Source organism: Lycium barbarum, chromosome 6, assembly GCF_019175385.1.
Source record: "Lycium barbarum isolate Lr01 chromosome 6, ASM1917538v2, whole genome shotgun sequence".
Taxonomy (NCBI): domain Eukaryota; kingdom Viridiplantae; phylum Streptophyta; class Magnoliopsida; order Solanales; family Solanaceae; genus Lycium; species Lycium barbarum.
Window position 1 is genome coordinate 92,299,258 of NC_083342.1, and position 15,970 is coordinate 92,315,227.

Consider the following 15,970-nt stretch of genomic DNA (forward strand, 5'->3'; position numbering starts at 1 on the left):
ATGATAAGAATTGTGAATTATAATAATATTAATAAATAATAATAATAATAATAATAATAATAATAATAATAATGATAATAATAATAATAATAATTATTATTATTGTAATAGAATAATAAAATGTCGGTATTGATAAGAGGCTAATAATTATAGTAACCAGAATGTATTTTTTTTTATTTTTTTCAAAATATTAGAAGCTTAAAAATAGGTATTTTGGCAGAGAGACGGGACAAAATTGGGTGTCAACAGTCTGTGCAGATAATGTACTGAGTATGTAAAGCATAAGAGTAACATGAACATAAGAATCATGAACGTAGTCCAAAACTCAAAAGCCAAACAGACTATCTGAATGCATTTGTATGACTGAGAATCTGAAAATATCTGCATAAATCGGTATAGTTGACAATGCCTCTGTGGGCGTATAATATGTATGCTCTCAATCATAATCATGCTCATGTATATATAGGTCATAGTGTTGAAGAATGTTCAGCCCGATATATTATCTCATATCGCATCAGCCCCTCCGCGGCCATCATCGTAATCATTATATATACTGCTGCGGAACGTGCAGGCCGATCCATATATCATCATCATGGTGCACCAGCTGATTAGGTGGTAATGCATATATATCGCCTATCCCTTTCCCCATACCTCATATACATATAACATCCGCGTATATAACGCCTTCTGGTCACGAGTCAATATACATATGAATATATGAATGCAATGCACGTGTAAACTGAATACATAAAACTCTCGGAGTGACACGAGGTAGTACTATCTCCGATGAGCATCTTTTGAGCTAACATCATCAACATAATAAATCTCAAGACCCATGAACAGAAGGAACAATAAAAATGGGGTATAGGCACATCAATGACTGAAGTACTCCTAATGCTTCTAATAGCAGAGTAATATGGAAGCTCATTTACTCATTTATTGGGTCGTATCATAAGATGATGCCAAAATGAAAGAAAGGTTAGCCTTAACATACCTTGAAGTGTATCTAATCGTCCAACTTCTACTTCTCGAACTTGTAAGTCTATAATCAAGAGAATATAGGCTTTAATTAGACTATTTTCCTCACTTACTAACCATCTTAAATACAAAAAGAGCTTAACGAATTGCGGACAACATTTCCCTTGTAAACATAACAATCCTTCAAATTCCAATTCAATCCAACATCAACCACAATATCAACAACAACAATGTCAACACTTACATATCAATATATAATCAAATCCATTCCAATTCATCTCTTAAAACAACCCCTAATCACCATCTTACCCTTCATCAACTCACCACTTTCATAACTATCTTCTCTTTACTTAAAACCACTAAAAATCTTAGTAATTAACTTAAGTACAAAGGTAGGAATCATTTACATACCTTGAGGGGTCTAAGATTCCAACGGTTAACTTCAACTCCAACTTCCCAAGCTTCACAACTTTAATGAAACCCTAGGAACAACCTTCTTCTTCATAAGCTCGGGTTTATGGGGTTTGGATCTTACCAAATCTCCACTGATATGATGGAAATTGTAAAGAGAAAATATTATAGGGCTTTCTCTGATTTGGGAGTGGAAATAATGAAATAAAATGTGAGGGCTCCACATTTATAGGTGGGGCAAAACAGCCCCAGGGGTTGCGGGTCGACGAGTAGGTCGACGGCAACGTCGACACGTCGACGGTCCGGCGACTTGCACTGTCCCTGCTCCACCTGAGATTCAGAGAAGGCGGCATGTCGACGGCATAGATTGACGCCACCGTTGACACGTCGACGGTCCGTCGAAGGGGACTTGTTCCTGCCAGTTCCCCGAGTCCCCCAGCTTGTGACGATTCGATCCGTTTAACTCCTGATCCAATAATATTGCGAAGGACACTTACCCATACTTTGGTACACGCGAGGTGAAGCACTTAATATCTCAAAACTGGGGTGCAGATTTCCATACTAAGGGCATATACTAGCAATAAGGCATAAACTTTCTTGTGACGAAATCGATAGGTGTAACATTCTTCTCTCCTTGGAAACATTTGTCCTCGAATGTTCATAAAGTCATGGGCTATAAAAATTTTGGCGGAGTCTCCCCTGTAAATATACCAATCGAACCTGTTCACAGCAAACCAAAATAATGCCACATAGGGCCTCATGCTAAAATATACAACACCATAGCCTCACACGACCAATCACAATAACTATAAATGAAACCAATACCTGGGGGAGATGATGCCTCAGACTGAGCCTCCTACAATGACAGTAATAAGTAGGGATATTTAGCCTTCATTTTCTCTTCTGCTTCCCAAGTCATTTCCTCAACATTATCATTTCTCTAGAGTACTTTAATGGAGGCCACATCTTTAGTTCGCAATCGACGAACTTGTCTATCCAATATAGCCACTGGGTTTCCTCATATGAACTGCTCAGTCACCTGGATATAATCCTCAGCTGTATAAGTAGTTCTAACAGGCAGAAAGTGGGCTGACTTTGTAAGCCTATCAACTATGACCCAGATTGAATCATACTTCCCTTGAGTACGGGGCAAACCTGTAATGAAATCCATATTAATTATCTCCCATTTTCAATGTTGGGATCTCCATAGCCTGCAATAAACCTCCAGGCTTTTGATGCTCTATCTTAACTTGCTGATAATTTGGACACTGAGCGACAAACTCTGCAATATCTTTCTTCATGCCATCCCACCAATACACTTCCTTGAGATCATGATACATCTTTGTTGCGCCCGGATGGATAGAATACCGAGAATAATGGGCTTCTCCCATAACCTGCTGACGGAGGCCTGCAACATTTGGAACGCAAAATCTGCCTCGATATCTAAGTACTCCATCCCCTATGATCAAGAAGGGTGTCTTTTCTTTCTGTGGAGCTGTATCTCGGTAGTGAACTAAAATAGGATCCTCGTACTGACGCTCTTTTATCTCCGCTACCAAAGATGACATCACGGTATCCTGAACTATAACTCCTATATCATCTGAGTCTATCAATCGGATTCCCAAACTAGCTAACTGATAAACGTCACGGGCTAGCTCCCTCTTCTCTGGCTGTAAATATGACAAACTACCCATAGACTTACGACTAAGAGCATCGGCTACTACATTGGCCTTCCCAGGATGGTACAGAATATCAATGTAATAATCATTTAGCAACTCTAGCCATCGCCTCTGGCGTAAGTTCAAGTCCTTATACTTAAATATGTATTGAAAGCTCTTATGGTCGGTATAGATGTCAACATGGACACCATATAAATGATGTCTCCACATTTTCAAAGCATGAATCACCGTAGCTAACTCAAGATCATGGGTTGGATAATTCTTCTCGTGCTGCTTCAGCTGTCTTGAAGCATAAGCGACAACCTTGCCGTGCTGCATTAATACACAGCCCAACCCAATACCCGAAGCATCACAATATGTCTCATAGCCGTCTGTTCCCTCTGGAAGAGTCAAAACAGGTGCTGAAGTCAACTTATCCTTCAATATCTGAAAACTCCACTCACATGCAGTTGTCCACTGGAACTTAGCTGATTTCTGAGTCAGCTTGGTCAATGGGACTGAAAGAGAAGAAAATCCTTCCACGAACCTTCTGTAATATCCTGCTAGGCCCAAGAAACTATGTATCTCCGTCGGTGTCGTAGGCGTCAGCCAATTCTCCACAACTTCAATCTTTTGAGATCCACTCTAATGCCTTCATCTAAAATAATGTGACTCAGAAAAACCACAGAGTTCAACCAGAACTCAGATTTGGAGAACTTGGCATACAACTCTCTATCTCGAAGAACTCTAAGCACTACACGTAGATATTCTGCATGCTCAGCCTCCGACGGTGAATAAACCAGAATATCATCTATAAACACAATAACGAACAAATCTAGAAAGGGTCTGAATATACGATTCATCAAGTCCATGAATATAGCTAGAGAATTAGTTAACCCGAATGACATGACACGGAACTCGTAGTGCCCATATCTGGTCCTGAATGCCGTCTTCGGAATATCTTCCCCCTTCACCCTAACCTGATGATATCCTGACCTCAAGTCTATCTTCAAGAAATATTTAGAGCCTTGCAACTGGTCAAATAAATCATCAATCCTTGGGAGCGGATACTTATTCTTTACTGTCACTTTATTTAATTGCCTATAATCAATATACATTCGCAAAGAGTCATCCTTCTTTCTTACAAATAATATTGGCGCTCCCCACGGCGATGTACTAGGTCTAATAAAGCCCTTCTCAAGTAAATCCTTCAACTACTCCTTCAATTCTTTCAACTCCGCAGTTGCCATTCTATAAGGAGGAATAGATATTGGCTGAGTATCTAGCAATAGATTAATCCGCGGAATGCTTGGAAGCTCATCTGGAAACACATCAGGAAACTCATTGACCACAGGGACAGACTAAAGGGTCAGTGATTCTGCTTGCACATTCTGGACCCGAACTAGGTGATAAATATACCCCTTTCTGATCATCTTCCTTGCCTTAAGGTAGGAAATAAACCTACCCCTCGACGAAGCAGCATTACCCTTCCACTCTAGGACTAGCTCGCCGGAAAATTGAAATCGAAGTACCTTTATTCTGCAATCAACATTAGCATAACAGGAAGCAAACCAATCCATTCCCATAATAATATCGAAATCAATCATGTCTAACTCAATTAAATCTGCTAGGGTATGGAGGTCACAAACTATCACAACAGAGCCTCGATAGACTCATCTAGCTATAACTGGAACACCAACTGGCGTATACACCTCAAACGGTTCAATCAAGTCAGGCTCTATCCCAAGCTTGCCAGCAACAAAGGGAGTAACATATGATAAAGTAGAACCTGGATCAATCAGTGTGTACAGATCATGAGAGGAAACCGATAATATACCTGTGACAACATCAGGAGACGACTCACGATCCTGTCTACCTGCATAGACGCGGTGCTGAGGCCCACTTGAGCTAGGCGCTCCACTTCTCCCTCTACCACGTCCTGCTGGTGCCTGAGAACCTTGCCCTGAAGGGCGTACTGCAGAGGAAGAACCAGTTATAGGCCCTGTGGGCTGAACCATACTCCTACTCTCTCTCATCGGACACTGCCGCATCCTATGACCTGGCTGGCCACAAGCATAACAACCATCTGAGCCTAGCCGACACTGACCTTCATGTAACTTGCCACACTGGGCACACCGCGGCAAATGGGGTCTCATCTGGCCTGACTCCGGTCTATGCTGAGAACCAGAAGCTCTAGAACTTTGACCCACTCCGAAACAAAAAGACTGATCAAATCTCGAATCTAAAAATCGCGGAGGTGTACTCCTTGCCGAATGGAATGGATACCGGGAATACTGCTGTCTCTGTCCTCCCCTGAACTCACCCTCGGTATCTAAAGATCTAACCCTCTTACCATGGCCCCGATCATGCTCATGCTCTGTCCTCCGCTGAGCTTACGGTTCTCAAAAGTCTGTGCATATGCTTATATACGGGAGATATCCATTCTCGGCTGTAATGCAGCAGTCGTACAATCATCTATCAAATATGGCCCTAGACCAGCCACGAAACGATGAACTTTGTCCTCCATCTCAGCCACCATGGCTGGGGCATATCTAGCTAGAGAATCGAAGTACACACAATACTCCTGAACACTCATACTGCCCTGCTCAATACGTAAAAACCTATCTGCTCGGGCCCGTCAGACTTCCGGTGATAAATAATGCCGAATAAAAGCATTTGAAAACTCTCCCCAGACAGCTGGAGGGGCATTCTCTCCCCTAGATAGCTCCCATGTCTGATACCACTGTACCACAATATCACGAAGCCAATATGAAGCTAACTCCACTGACTCGACCTCATCCGCGTGCATAACCCTCAAGGTCATCTGCATACAATTAATGAAATCCTGGGGGTCCATATTTTGCTTCAAGACAGAAAACACTAGAGGATCTAACCCTAGAAAAGTCTTAACCCTCGTACTACCAGCCTGGTCTACCTGATCAACACCAGCTCCCTGCCGCTAAGCCTGAGCAGCTACTAGTCTGATCAACAACTATACAGCATCCCACACATCCTGGCCCGATGCATCTGGTTGAGGAACTGGGGGCAAGTGCTGGAGGCGGGGTATGTGAGTCTGAGATGGAATCTCACTCTGAGTCTCATTCGAACCCTAGTAGCCTGTCGAGTACGGCTAGTGGCCTCACCTGCCGCTCTCTTTCCCTTCTGGACAGCTGTAGCTTTCTTGCGAGGCATCGCTGAAATCAGAACAAATCATTAGAAAGAAAACGCTTAACACATAGATCTATCGCACGATCTAAGAGAGAAAAAATGGCACTTTCCTAAATGTCATGTAGCCTCCAGTTTATAAGCGTGGTGCACAACACACCCATAAATAAGACTCTACTAGACACGGTCTGTAAACACCCTAGGACAGAACTGCTCAGATATTGCTTCTGTCATGACCCAAACCGATGAGCCGTGATGAGTGCCTGATCGCTAGTGACCGCACACCTCTATACTCAAATCTAGATAACAAGGGCCCATACCTAACTCAAATTGAACTTATACTGACCCATGAAAGCAGGACATCATGAACTCTATACAATCTGTATATATAAATATATGCTGAAAGAACGGTACGAGCCGACTAGGTCGCTACATACACTGTACACAAAAGAATAGAAGCCGACAAGGCTACATCATCTGTCAGATACATACAACAGTCTACAAACCTCTACTAGAATAAAAGTTGTAGAAAGGACGGGACAGGGCCCCGTCATACCCATATACATGTACATCTCAAAAGAATAGCATACCAAAATAGACTGCAACTCCAGACTAAGTGGAGCGCACTGACCACCGTTAGGTAGAAGTCCTACTAAGGTGGACTGCCTGTCCGTCTACCTGAACCTGCGGGCATAAACGCAGCCCCCCGAGCAAGAGGGGAGTTAGTACAGATAATGTACTGAGTATGTAAAGCATAAGAGTAACATGAACGGAGTCCAAAACTCAAAAGGCAAACTGACTATCTGAATGCATCTGTATGACTGAGAATCTGAAAGTATCAGCATAAATCTGTATAGTTGACAATGCCTCTGTGGGCGTATAATATGCATGCTCTCAATGATAATCATGCTCATGTATATATATAAGTCATAGTGCTGAGGAACGTTCAGCCCGATCTATTATCTCATATCCCATCAGCCTCTCAGCGGCCATCATCATCATCATATATATATATTGCTGCGGAACATGCAGCCCAATCCATATATTATCATCATGGTGCACCAGCTGATTAGGTGGTAATGCGTATATAACGCCTATCCCTTTCCCCATACCTCATATACACATAACATCCGCGTATATAACGCCTTCTGGTCACGAGTCAATATACATATGAATATATGAATGCAATGCACGTGTAAACTGAATACATAAAACTCTCGGAGTGACACGAGGTCGTACTATCTCCGATGAGCATCTTTTGAGCTAACATCATCAACATAATAAATCTCAAGACCCATGAACAGAAGGAACAATAAAAATGGGGTATAGGAACATCAATGACTGAAGTACTCCTAATGCTTCTAAGAGTAGAGTAATATGGAAGCTCGTTTACTCACTTGTTGGGTCGTATCATAAGATCATGCCAAAATGAAAGAAAGGTTAGCCTTAACATACCTTGAAGTGTATCTAATCGTCCAACTTCTACTCGTAAGTCTACAATCAAGATAATATAGGCTTTAATTAGACTATTTTCCTCACTTATTAACCATCTTAAATACAAAAAGAGCTTAACGAATTGCGAACAACATTTCCCTTGTAAACTTAACAATCCTTTAAATTCCAATTCAATCCAACATCAACCACAATATCAACAACAATATCAACACTTACATATCAAGATATAATCAAATCCATTCCAATTCATCTCTTATAACAGCCCCTAATCACCATCTTACCCTACATCAACTCACCACTTTCATAACTATCTTCTCTCTACTTAAATCTACTAAAACTCTTAGTAATTAACTTAAGTACAAAGGTAGGAATCATTTACATACCTTGAGGGGTCTAAGGTTCCAAGGATCAACTTCAACTCCAACTTCCCACGCTTCACAACTTTAATGAAACCCTAGGAACAACCTTCTTCTTCACAAGCTCAGGTTTATGAGGCTCGGATCTTACCAAATCTCCACTAATATAATGGAAATTGTAGAGAGAAAATATTCTAGGGCTTTCTTTGATTTGGGAGTGGAAATAATGAAATAAAACGTGAGGGCTCCATATTTATAGGTGGGGCAAAATAGCCCCAAGGGTTGCAGGTCGACAAGCAAGTCAACGGTTACGTCGACACGTTGACAATCCGTCGACTTGCACTGTCCCTGGTCCACCTAAGATTCAGAGACGGCGGCATGTCGACGGCGTGGGTTGACGCCACCATCGACACGTCGACGGTCTGTCGAAAGGGACTGGTTCCTACCAGTTCCCTGAGTCCCCCAGCTTGTGACGATTTGATCTGTTTAACTCCTAATCCTATAATATTTCGAAGGGCACTTACCCATACTTTGGTACATGCAAGGTAAAGCACTTAATATCTCAAAACTCGGGTGCAGATTTCCATACTAAGGGCATATACTAGCAATAAGCCATAAACTTTCTTACGACGAAATCGGGAGGTGTAACAGATTTGATGGGAACGACTTATCCTGGGAAGAAAAGTACGGCCTACTCAGTTCTATCCAGATCCATTTCCCGTAGTCAATACTTCCCCTCGAAAAATGGGGGGACTATCTGTATACGGGTAAAACTGAGGACAAGGATATCCTCGGTTTTCCGACATGGAAGTTGAGTTCGGTAGACTCAGACACCGAGGTAAGATGAGAAGGCAGTTCATCACCATAATGGGAAGACCGAAATATCCGCAACCAGCCTGATATTCCGGCACCGATCTCGTCCGTCAGTTAACAAATGATTATGTGCCTTATTTAGACTTGTGCTAGGGTTAGGACTCCTCTACTATATAAAGAGGAGGCCCCCCTTTAGTTTGGGCTGTTCTTTTTTCACATGCACAAATCCAAAAGCAATACAATTGTTAGCAAAGTGTTCATTCATCTTTCTAAGTGTTTGACTACTGTTCATTGTTCACTACACAGCCATTGTAGCTCGATCTCGGTTCCCAAAACTCTAGGATGACCGCTACCTAATATGGTTAGATCTTTTACATCTATATTTACTTCATTGTTTATCACATAATACTCAATCGTGTTAAATCAAATCGCATATCCTTGCACCGCGTACAAATTTAATTGTTATCATTTTTAGGGTAAACAAAAACAAATGTTTCTCGATATTGTTCCTCTCAGTTATCGAAAGAATATCGAAGTTTCTTCCATCCTCCTATGCTATCGTTTCCGGATATGATTGGTTCTATTCAACTTGTGCTGTCCATATGATGAGTAGGGTACCAATTACTATTAGACTTTAATGTCATACAGAGTGCATTTTGAATTTTAAATCATAGCTTATATCACATGAAGTTGCATCTTCCCGGCTTCCCCCTTCCCGGAATGTTATTATCTTTGACTTGAAATCAGCCAACAAATTAACTAAAGATCAAGAACAAATAAATGATGCTAATTGGTTCAATGAATAATCCATATGATGTTATTGCTCTACAATAGATTTAGTGTTAGCATGATAACTCTCTCTTCTTGTTAATTCATAACATATCATAAGCTTCTATGTGTCTTCTTGTGGTTATGCTTCTCAAGTTATTGATATATAATGAATTCATGAAGGTTAAAGTCCCTTTTGAAATTTATTGAAATGACCGCGACAGAGTTAAGCAGTGTGGTTTTATAGTGCTGTGGTCCAAGGTTGACTAATGAATCCCTGATCTATATCTTCTCCAAGGTTGACTAATGAATCCCTGATCTATATCTTCTTTTCTTTTGTTTTTCATTTTGCTGTAGAAATTACATTATTCTTATAGACTCAGAGAACTTGAAAATCAAGACAGAAGATACAATATCATGAGCATTAATTAAAGAATTCCTAGCCTTTGCATCTTGATACATTACTTCTGTTGGCCTAATAATCTATATTCTTCAAGAGGTAATGGAGCTAGCCTTCTCTTAAACTTACATGTGCAGAGAAGGCATAAGATATATATGAAGTTAATAGCTATTCACATTTACATTGGCTACAACCAAGTACTCATTTTCTATTCATTCGGCATATTTACCCATCTCAGACTCTTTATCTGACGCCGTTGCTAATCAGTTTCCGCTCAAGTTTCTTGGTCATTCAAATAATAGCATGTGTTATGAAACTGATACTGCTTTTTGAAAAATTCCTTGGCCAGGAGCAAGCATAGCTAAAGGGTCATAAGCAGATTTCCTCTGTACAAAAACGTCCCATTGTGGACCAAAATGGGTCCTCCATTGTTCCTGTTTTGTGTAATGTGGCAGATATTGCTTGACCCCTAGGTGTGACACCTCACAGAAGTCTAAAATTCTTTTGTTCTGAGTTAACACATGTTCTAAACTGTCAGTTTCATTGGATGAGGGATTTGCATGGGATAAAAAGGCCACCAGATAGATAATATCTTCATCTGGACAAACAAACGATGTTCTGTTGTCCACCCTGGAAAATAAAACAAAAGTAAACATATTAATTGATTGTCCAAGAAGAAGTATTTTTTTTTTCTTTTGTATATGCAAAACTTATTTAAAAGGAAATTACTTTGATTTATGAATTGGGTAGACAAGAACAGGGCCATTGTTGGTATCACTTAGAATGTGGCCAAAAACTTCATTAGCAAAGTGTTGTATTTTGCTTTTTGGAACTAGAAGGTTGAGCCATGGATGTGGAAGATCCCAAAGTCCTTTCGATCGAAGTTTTAGCTCTGATGAATGAACCCTGTCCAAAAATTCTATGTATGGAACTTCTGACATAAATAGTGTTGATGGGATATAACTTAGTTGGGATACCAAATCCTCAATTTCCTGCATGAAACAACTAGCATTAGTGTTTCATCAAAAACCCTCTTTCTACTAGACTTTCAAGTTATGAACATGCCTTACCTGGTTTATTGTATCGGCTTTCTCGGGGTATAAATTTATGGTTAGTTCAAGGCAATAGAGTGTTCTTCCATCTGATACAAAGTGGCTGGCTTGAACAGGGTCTTGAGGGTCAAAAGATGCTCTCCAATTATTCACTAGACCTGTTTTGTTCTTAATCACCAGCCCTTCTACGTAATCAAATGTTTTAGCTGCAGATATCAAATGCTCTTGGTCTCTAGCAAATGTGGAGAAATCAGAGTACAGCACTCTTATCCATTTCACCTGTTGATTAAAGAAAAAACACATGTTCAATAAAATTTGAAGGTTGAAAGGCTTAAATTGGATATTCTTGAACTCTGTGGGGTCCTTTTTTACCATTTTCGGGGCTCGTTCCAGAGAGATTCTTGCTCTAGTTATTATGCCAAACTGACCAAGCCCTCCCAGAACACCATAGAAGAGGTCAGCATTCTGTTCTTGTGAACAAATTATGACTTCTCCTTTTCCTGCAACAAATCCAATGCAAGAAATGTCTATAAGGTCACATGCTGAATTTTGTGTAAATTACTTGATATTTGTTGAATGAAAATGAGTGGTCTTGGCATATTTGTTGAAAGTAATGGTTAGATTCTCACTTGTACAATGAGAAATGTTTGTAGCTTGTTATTTTAGTCTTCAATAACTAACATATCATATCAGACAAAAACAAAAAAAGCCTATAACTTGTGTAAGTTGCTTTATGACCCTTTTTCTCATATTCTATCGTACCGCCTTTTACAAAATCACGACCATAACTTCAGTATTTTTTTTTAATAAAAATATTCATAATTGCTAGCTGCAGAATATTATTCTCGTCAGACTGAAACGGGAGTTAGGAAAATTTTCAAACCTGTAACAACCTCCAGCTGGCGGACATTACTGATTTGAGGGCCGTGACGAAATGCCTGTCCACTGATGCCAGCATTAGACAAAGTACCTCCAACAGTAAGATGGAGGTAATCAGTCCAAGATTTTGGTGCTAATCCATATTTCAATGTCTCATGCAAGATGTTTATCCACAATTCACCAGCTGATACATCTACATAAGGGAATTGTCCCCTATAGACCTGCATTTCTTGACACTGTAATGACTCCATGTTGATTATAACTCCTCCTCGCGCTTGCGCCTGGCCTTGAAGGGAGTGACCGTGGCCTCGTGCTGCCACAGTCAGTTCCGAGCCCGGGCCCATTTGCCAGACATGTCTTACTATTTCTGAAATATCAGCAACGGATTTTGGATGGACTACTGCTAAAGGGTGGGAATGAATTTGGTTCCCGAAATCTTGGGATGCAAAATCGTTGTTTTCGAATGTGATACGGCCTTGTAGATTGAGGGCTTTCAATGAGGATAGGACACTGGAGAAACAAAGGTTTGGTTTGGTAATTACCCAGATTAGCACCAAAATACTGAAGCTTCTTAGGAACAGAACGTTCTTTTTTCGGGTGAATACAAAGCACTGGCACGTCATCTCTTTGATTAAAAGGAAAAAAAGAAAGAAAGAAAGAATATTTTTTTCTCAAAGTAAAAGATATTATTGTAGTATAGAAGAGTAAAGGATGAAGAGTTGAGGAGGAAATTTAAAGGGGGAGATTTAAGATTATATGAGTGGGAGAGTCAACTTATATTGAGTGGTAAGAATCCGTATGAAGACTGTCTACTTTAGGTGGGAGAATTTGAGGATTTTTCTTCTTAAGTTCCCTTTTGTTTGGGTATCTTTAGTTTATATAAGACTATAACGCCAGCCATCGCATATGCCAAGTTGAAGAGAAAAGGTCATCACTAAAGAGAGATTTCCTCAATCTTTGAACTTTTCCTTAACAGTTCTTTCCACAGTTTTACTTTTCACCTTTTCCATCAAAGACAAGTTATGTCTCTTAATACTTTTTTCAAATGTTATGATAAGGATAAGTTTTCCATTTATAGGGAAAGTAAATAGTTCCAAGGTTAATTTCTATCTTACTTGGTCAATGCAAAGTCCTTATTTACTAGTGGCATTGAATACCCGTTTGTTGTTGAAAGGGCAAACATTGCGTATCTGTATTCAGATTGAAAGAAAGGGACACTGCACAAGGATGGATGGAATCTAAGGGGTCCACGTGATATGTTAATTTCCAAGAAAATGTATGCTTTTTGTATATGAAAGGGTAAAAAAAGTTCAGTATGATTCTTTTTAAGTGTTTGGGACCTCTTTAAGTGGCCAGTGATTTTGCTGCAAATGCATATAGTATTGATGCCTTAGTTCCCAACAAATGGACAAACAGAGAATCATTCTTTTGTTTATGTTTGTAGATTTGCCCAAATAAAGTAAATTTTGTACTATGATGGTATCTGATAAACTCAATCCGCTTTCTGTTTCAGTGAATTTTTTATGACACATTGATTTTTATGCTAATCTCTACTTTTTAATGGGGATGACTAGGAAGAAATTCTCTCTATCTTTTAATAGGGCAGAGAATCAAAATCAGATGATTGCAATAAGAACATGGATTCTTTTCTTGCTTTAAACAGACATTTTTGCTTTTATGAACTCAGGCCAGTAGCAGGGTTAGATTCAGAGATATGCATTTCTTACATTGTTTACTTTGGGGGATTATGCTGTCTTTGCATTGTAGGCCAATGAATGAATGGATGGAAGATCCGTGAAGGTATAATCATTTGAATCTTGAATAATGCTAGCAGAAATATATTGATGGAGGGCTAATTTTTAATTGCTTTTTTTTTTTTTTGGAAAATATATAAATTTGGAAAGGCAAGTGGAAACATTCCACCTTGATCTACTGAGTTTCGAAGCCGAGAGTTATTAGGTATTTAGAACCCGTTTGGATTAGCTGAAAAAAAGTAACTTTTAAGCATAAGTGCTTAAAGTGTTTTTAAGTGCTGAAAATTATTTTTATAAATGAACAGTTACGTGTTTGGATAAAAGTATTTAAGTGGTTTTTAGAAGTAAGGGTAGTATTGAAATTAATAGAAAATATAAAGGATAAAAGGGTAAAGTTGTTGGTCAAACCAAAATGACTTTTAAACTAAAAGAAAATAAGTTGAGGTTGAACAACTTCTTGATCTTGGCTTATTTTAAGCATTTTTTAACTTAATTTAAGTTGTTTTCTATTTTTGCCAAATACTTAAATAAGTTAAAAATGACTTATAAGTTGGTTTGACCAACTTATAAGCCAATCCAAACGAGCTCTTATTATGGTAGGAAATAAAAATTACTCATGAAATAGTCGTGGACGCACACTACCATCAGATCCTTAACTACTACTAGGAATTAAGGTAATTGAGAGGGTGAGTCTTTTAAAGCAAGGAGGGTGGAAGAGTGATTGACCCAATCAGTGTAATTCAATAGTTAAGAGTCAATAGTTGCTTCTCATAAATTCTACAATACTAAAAAGAGGAGTGTTCTTAGAGCTGGGAGTGACTGGGATGAACCTTTTATTTTGCATTTTATATGCGTAAGTGTGTTTTCGTACTCTAGCCTCCCAAAATCAAATGGAGGCTTACCCGTTGATATTTTTTTGTTCATCCGATGGTGTATTTTTTTTTTATACTAACTGTGTATTTTTTCCGTCCCAATTTATGTGACACCTTTTAAATTTCGAGATTCATACAAGATGTGCTTTGACCATAATTTTTATCATGTCTTTTAAATATTTTGCATAGTCAATTATTGTGACTTATAGTATTTTTCACGTAGTTTTCAAATATGTAAATTTTATGTCAAAAAATTTAAAGGTACTTTGTCTGGATACACAATAAAAAATAACAGGTTTGACTCTCGAAATCCAAACTGTGCCACATAAATTGGGACAGACGAGGGTATATAACTCAAACTCTAAATTTAATGAGAATTTCTTTTTATTAGGAGATGAAACTTGTATTGCATGTTAGTTCCAATCAGGAAGTTCCATAGTTTCGATATTGAGTGTAATTAGGTTTCAAATTCTTATTTGCACCGGGAAAAAAAGAAAGAAAAAAAAAATAACTCGCAAATTTCATTGCAAAAATCCATAATAAATCTTTCACCAACAAAATAACGCAAAAAACAATATCAAAAGTAAAAACTGCTATTGCTTTTCACCATTTTCCAATTAGTTACCCAGCCAATTGTTCATGTGGGACCACTAAAGTGAAAAACCACACCAAAATGATTTTAATTTGCAATAGAATAAAAAGCATGGTAACCTAAAAAGAGACCTCATCAATGTAAATCTCCATTAAAATCCAGATTGCATTTAATAATAAGAAAAGTATTAGATTGTTATAATCTAAAATAGATTGCACTCAATTTCTTCAGATTATGGGAATAGTAAGATCTCTATTGATTGTGAGATGGAAGAGAAGGCGCTAGTATAGATAAATAACATAGTCCTACTCAATATTTATGAGTAGAAATAAACCTAATCCTTAAAGCATTTTTTGCTTTCTAGAAGAAGAGAACCGATCGACCATTAGTAAAGAAATCGTAAAGCTATTAAAAGGCCAGCTATTTAGGGCAAAAGAACGAATAGGATTTCAAAAAGTGTTTAATTGCATGAGAGCAATCTTTATAACACGTATTGCTCGAGTCCTGTTGGGCTAAAACGGCCCAAAGATACTCTTAACATAATTTGATATTGTCCGCTTTGGGCCAAGCTCGCACGGTTTTCCCCCAAAAGGATTCAAATCATTAAGAGTATCCAACTCCTTATAAGTAGCTCTTTTTTCTTTCCAGCTATCAATGTGGTACTTTGTTCGCACACCCAACAATCTCCCCCTCGAACTAAGTTCCACGTGGCTCATTATCATACCACGGATCAAAGATTCAACATGTCTGTGTGCCACCCACACTGTCAGAGTATTTACGGCCACCGAAGCCCAAAGGCTGTGTATTTACGGTCACC

At 38.9% G+C, this 15,970-nt stretch overlaps 1 protein-coding gene across 1 annotated transcript; it reads right to left on the bottom strand.

Annotated features, from left to right (window-relative positions):
* Positions 1-9,924: 9,924 nt before the first annotated feature.
* Positions 9,925-12,793, bottom strand: LOC132644832 (cytokinin dehydrogenase 6-like). Its single transcript, XM_060361466.1, has 5 exons — positions 11,940-12,793; positions 11,429-11,556; positions 11,075-11,335; positions 10,734-10,996; positions 9,925-10,634 (listed from the first exon to the last, which is right to left on the bottom strand). The coding sequence occupies exons 1-5, from the start codon at positions 12,556-12,558 to the stop codon at positions 10,313-10,315; spliced, it is 1,593 nt and encodes a 530-aa protein (XP_060217449.1). The 5' UTR covers positions 12,559-12,793; the 3' UTR covers positions 9,925-10,312.
* Between the last annotated feature and the right edge of the window lie 3,177 nt (positions 12,794-15,970).

Coding starts and splice junctions, on each gene's coding strand:
- LOC132644832 (XM_060361466.1), bottom strand. CDS start 12,558: ATGACGTGCCAGTGCTTTGTATTCACCCGAAAAAAGAACGTTCTGTTC. Junction 11,557..11,939: donor CCAGCTGGAGGTTGTTACAG/GTTTGAAAATTT, acceptor GATTTGTTGCAG/GAAAAGGAGAAGTCATAATT. Junction 10,635..10,733: donor TACCCAATTCATAAATCAAA/GTAATTTCCTTT, acceptor TTTATTTTCCAG/GGTGGACAACAGAACATCGT.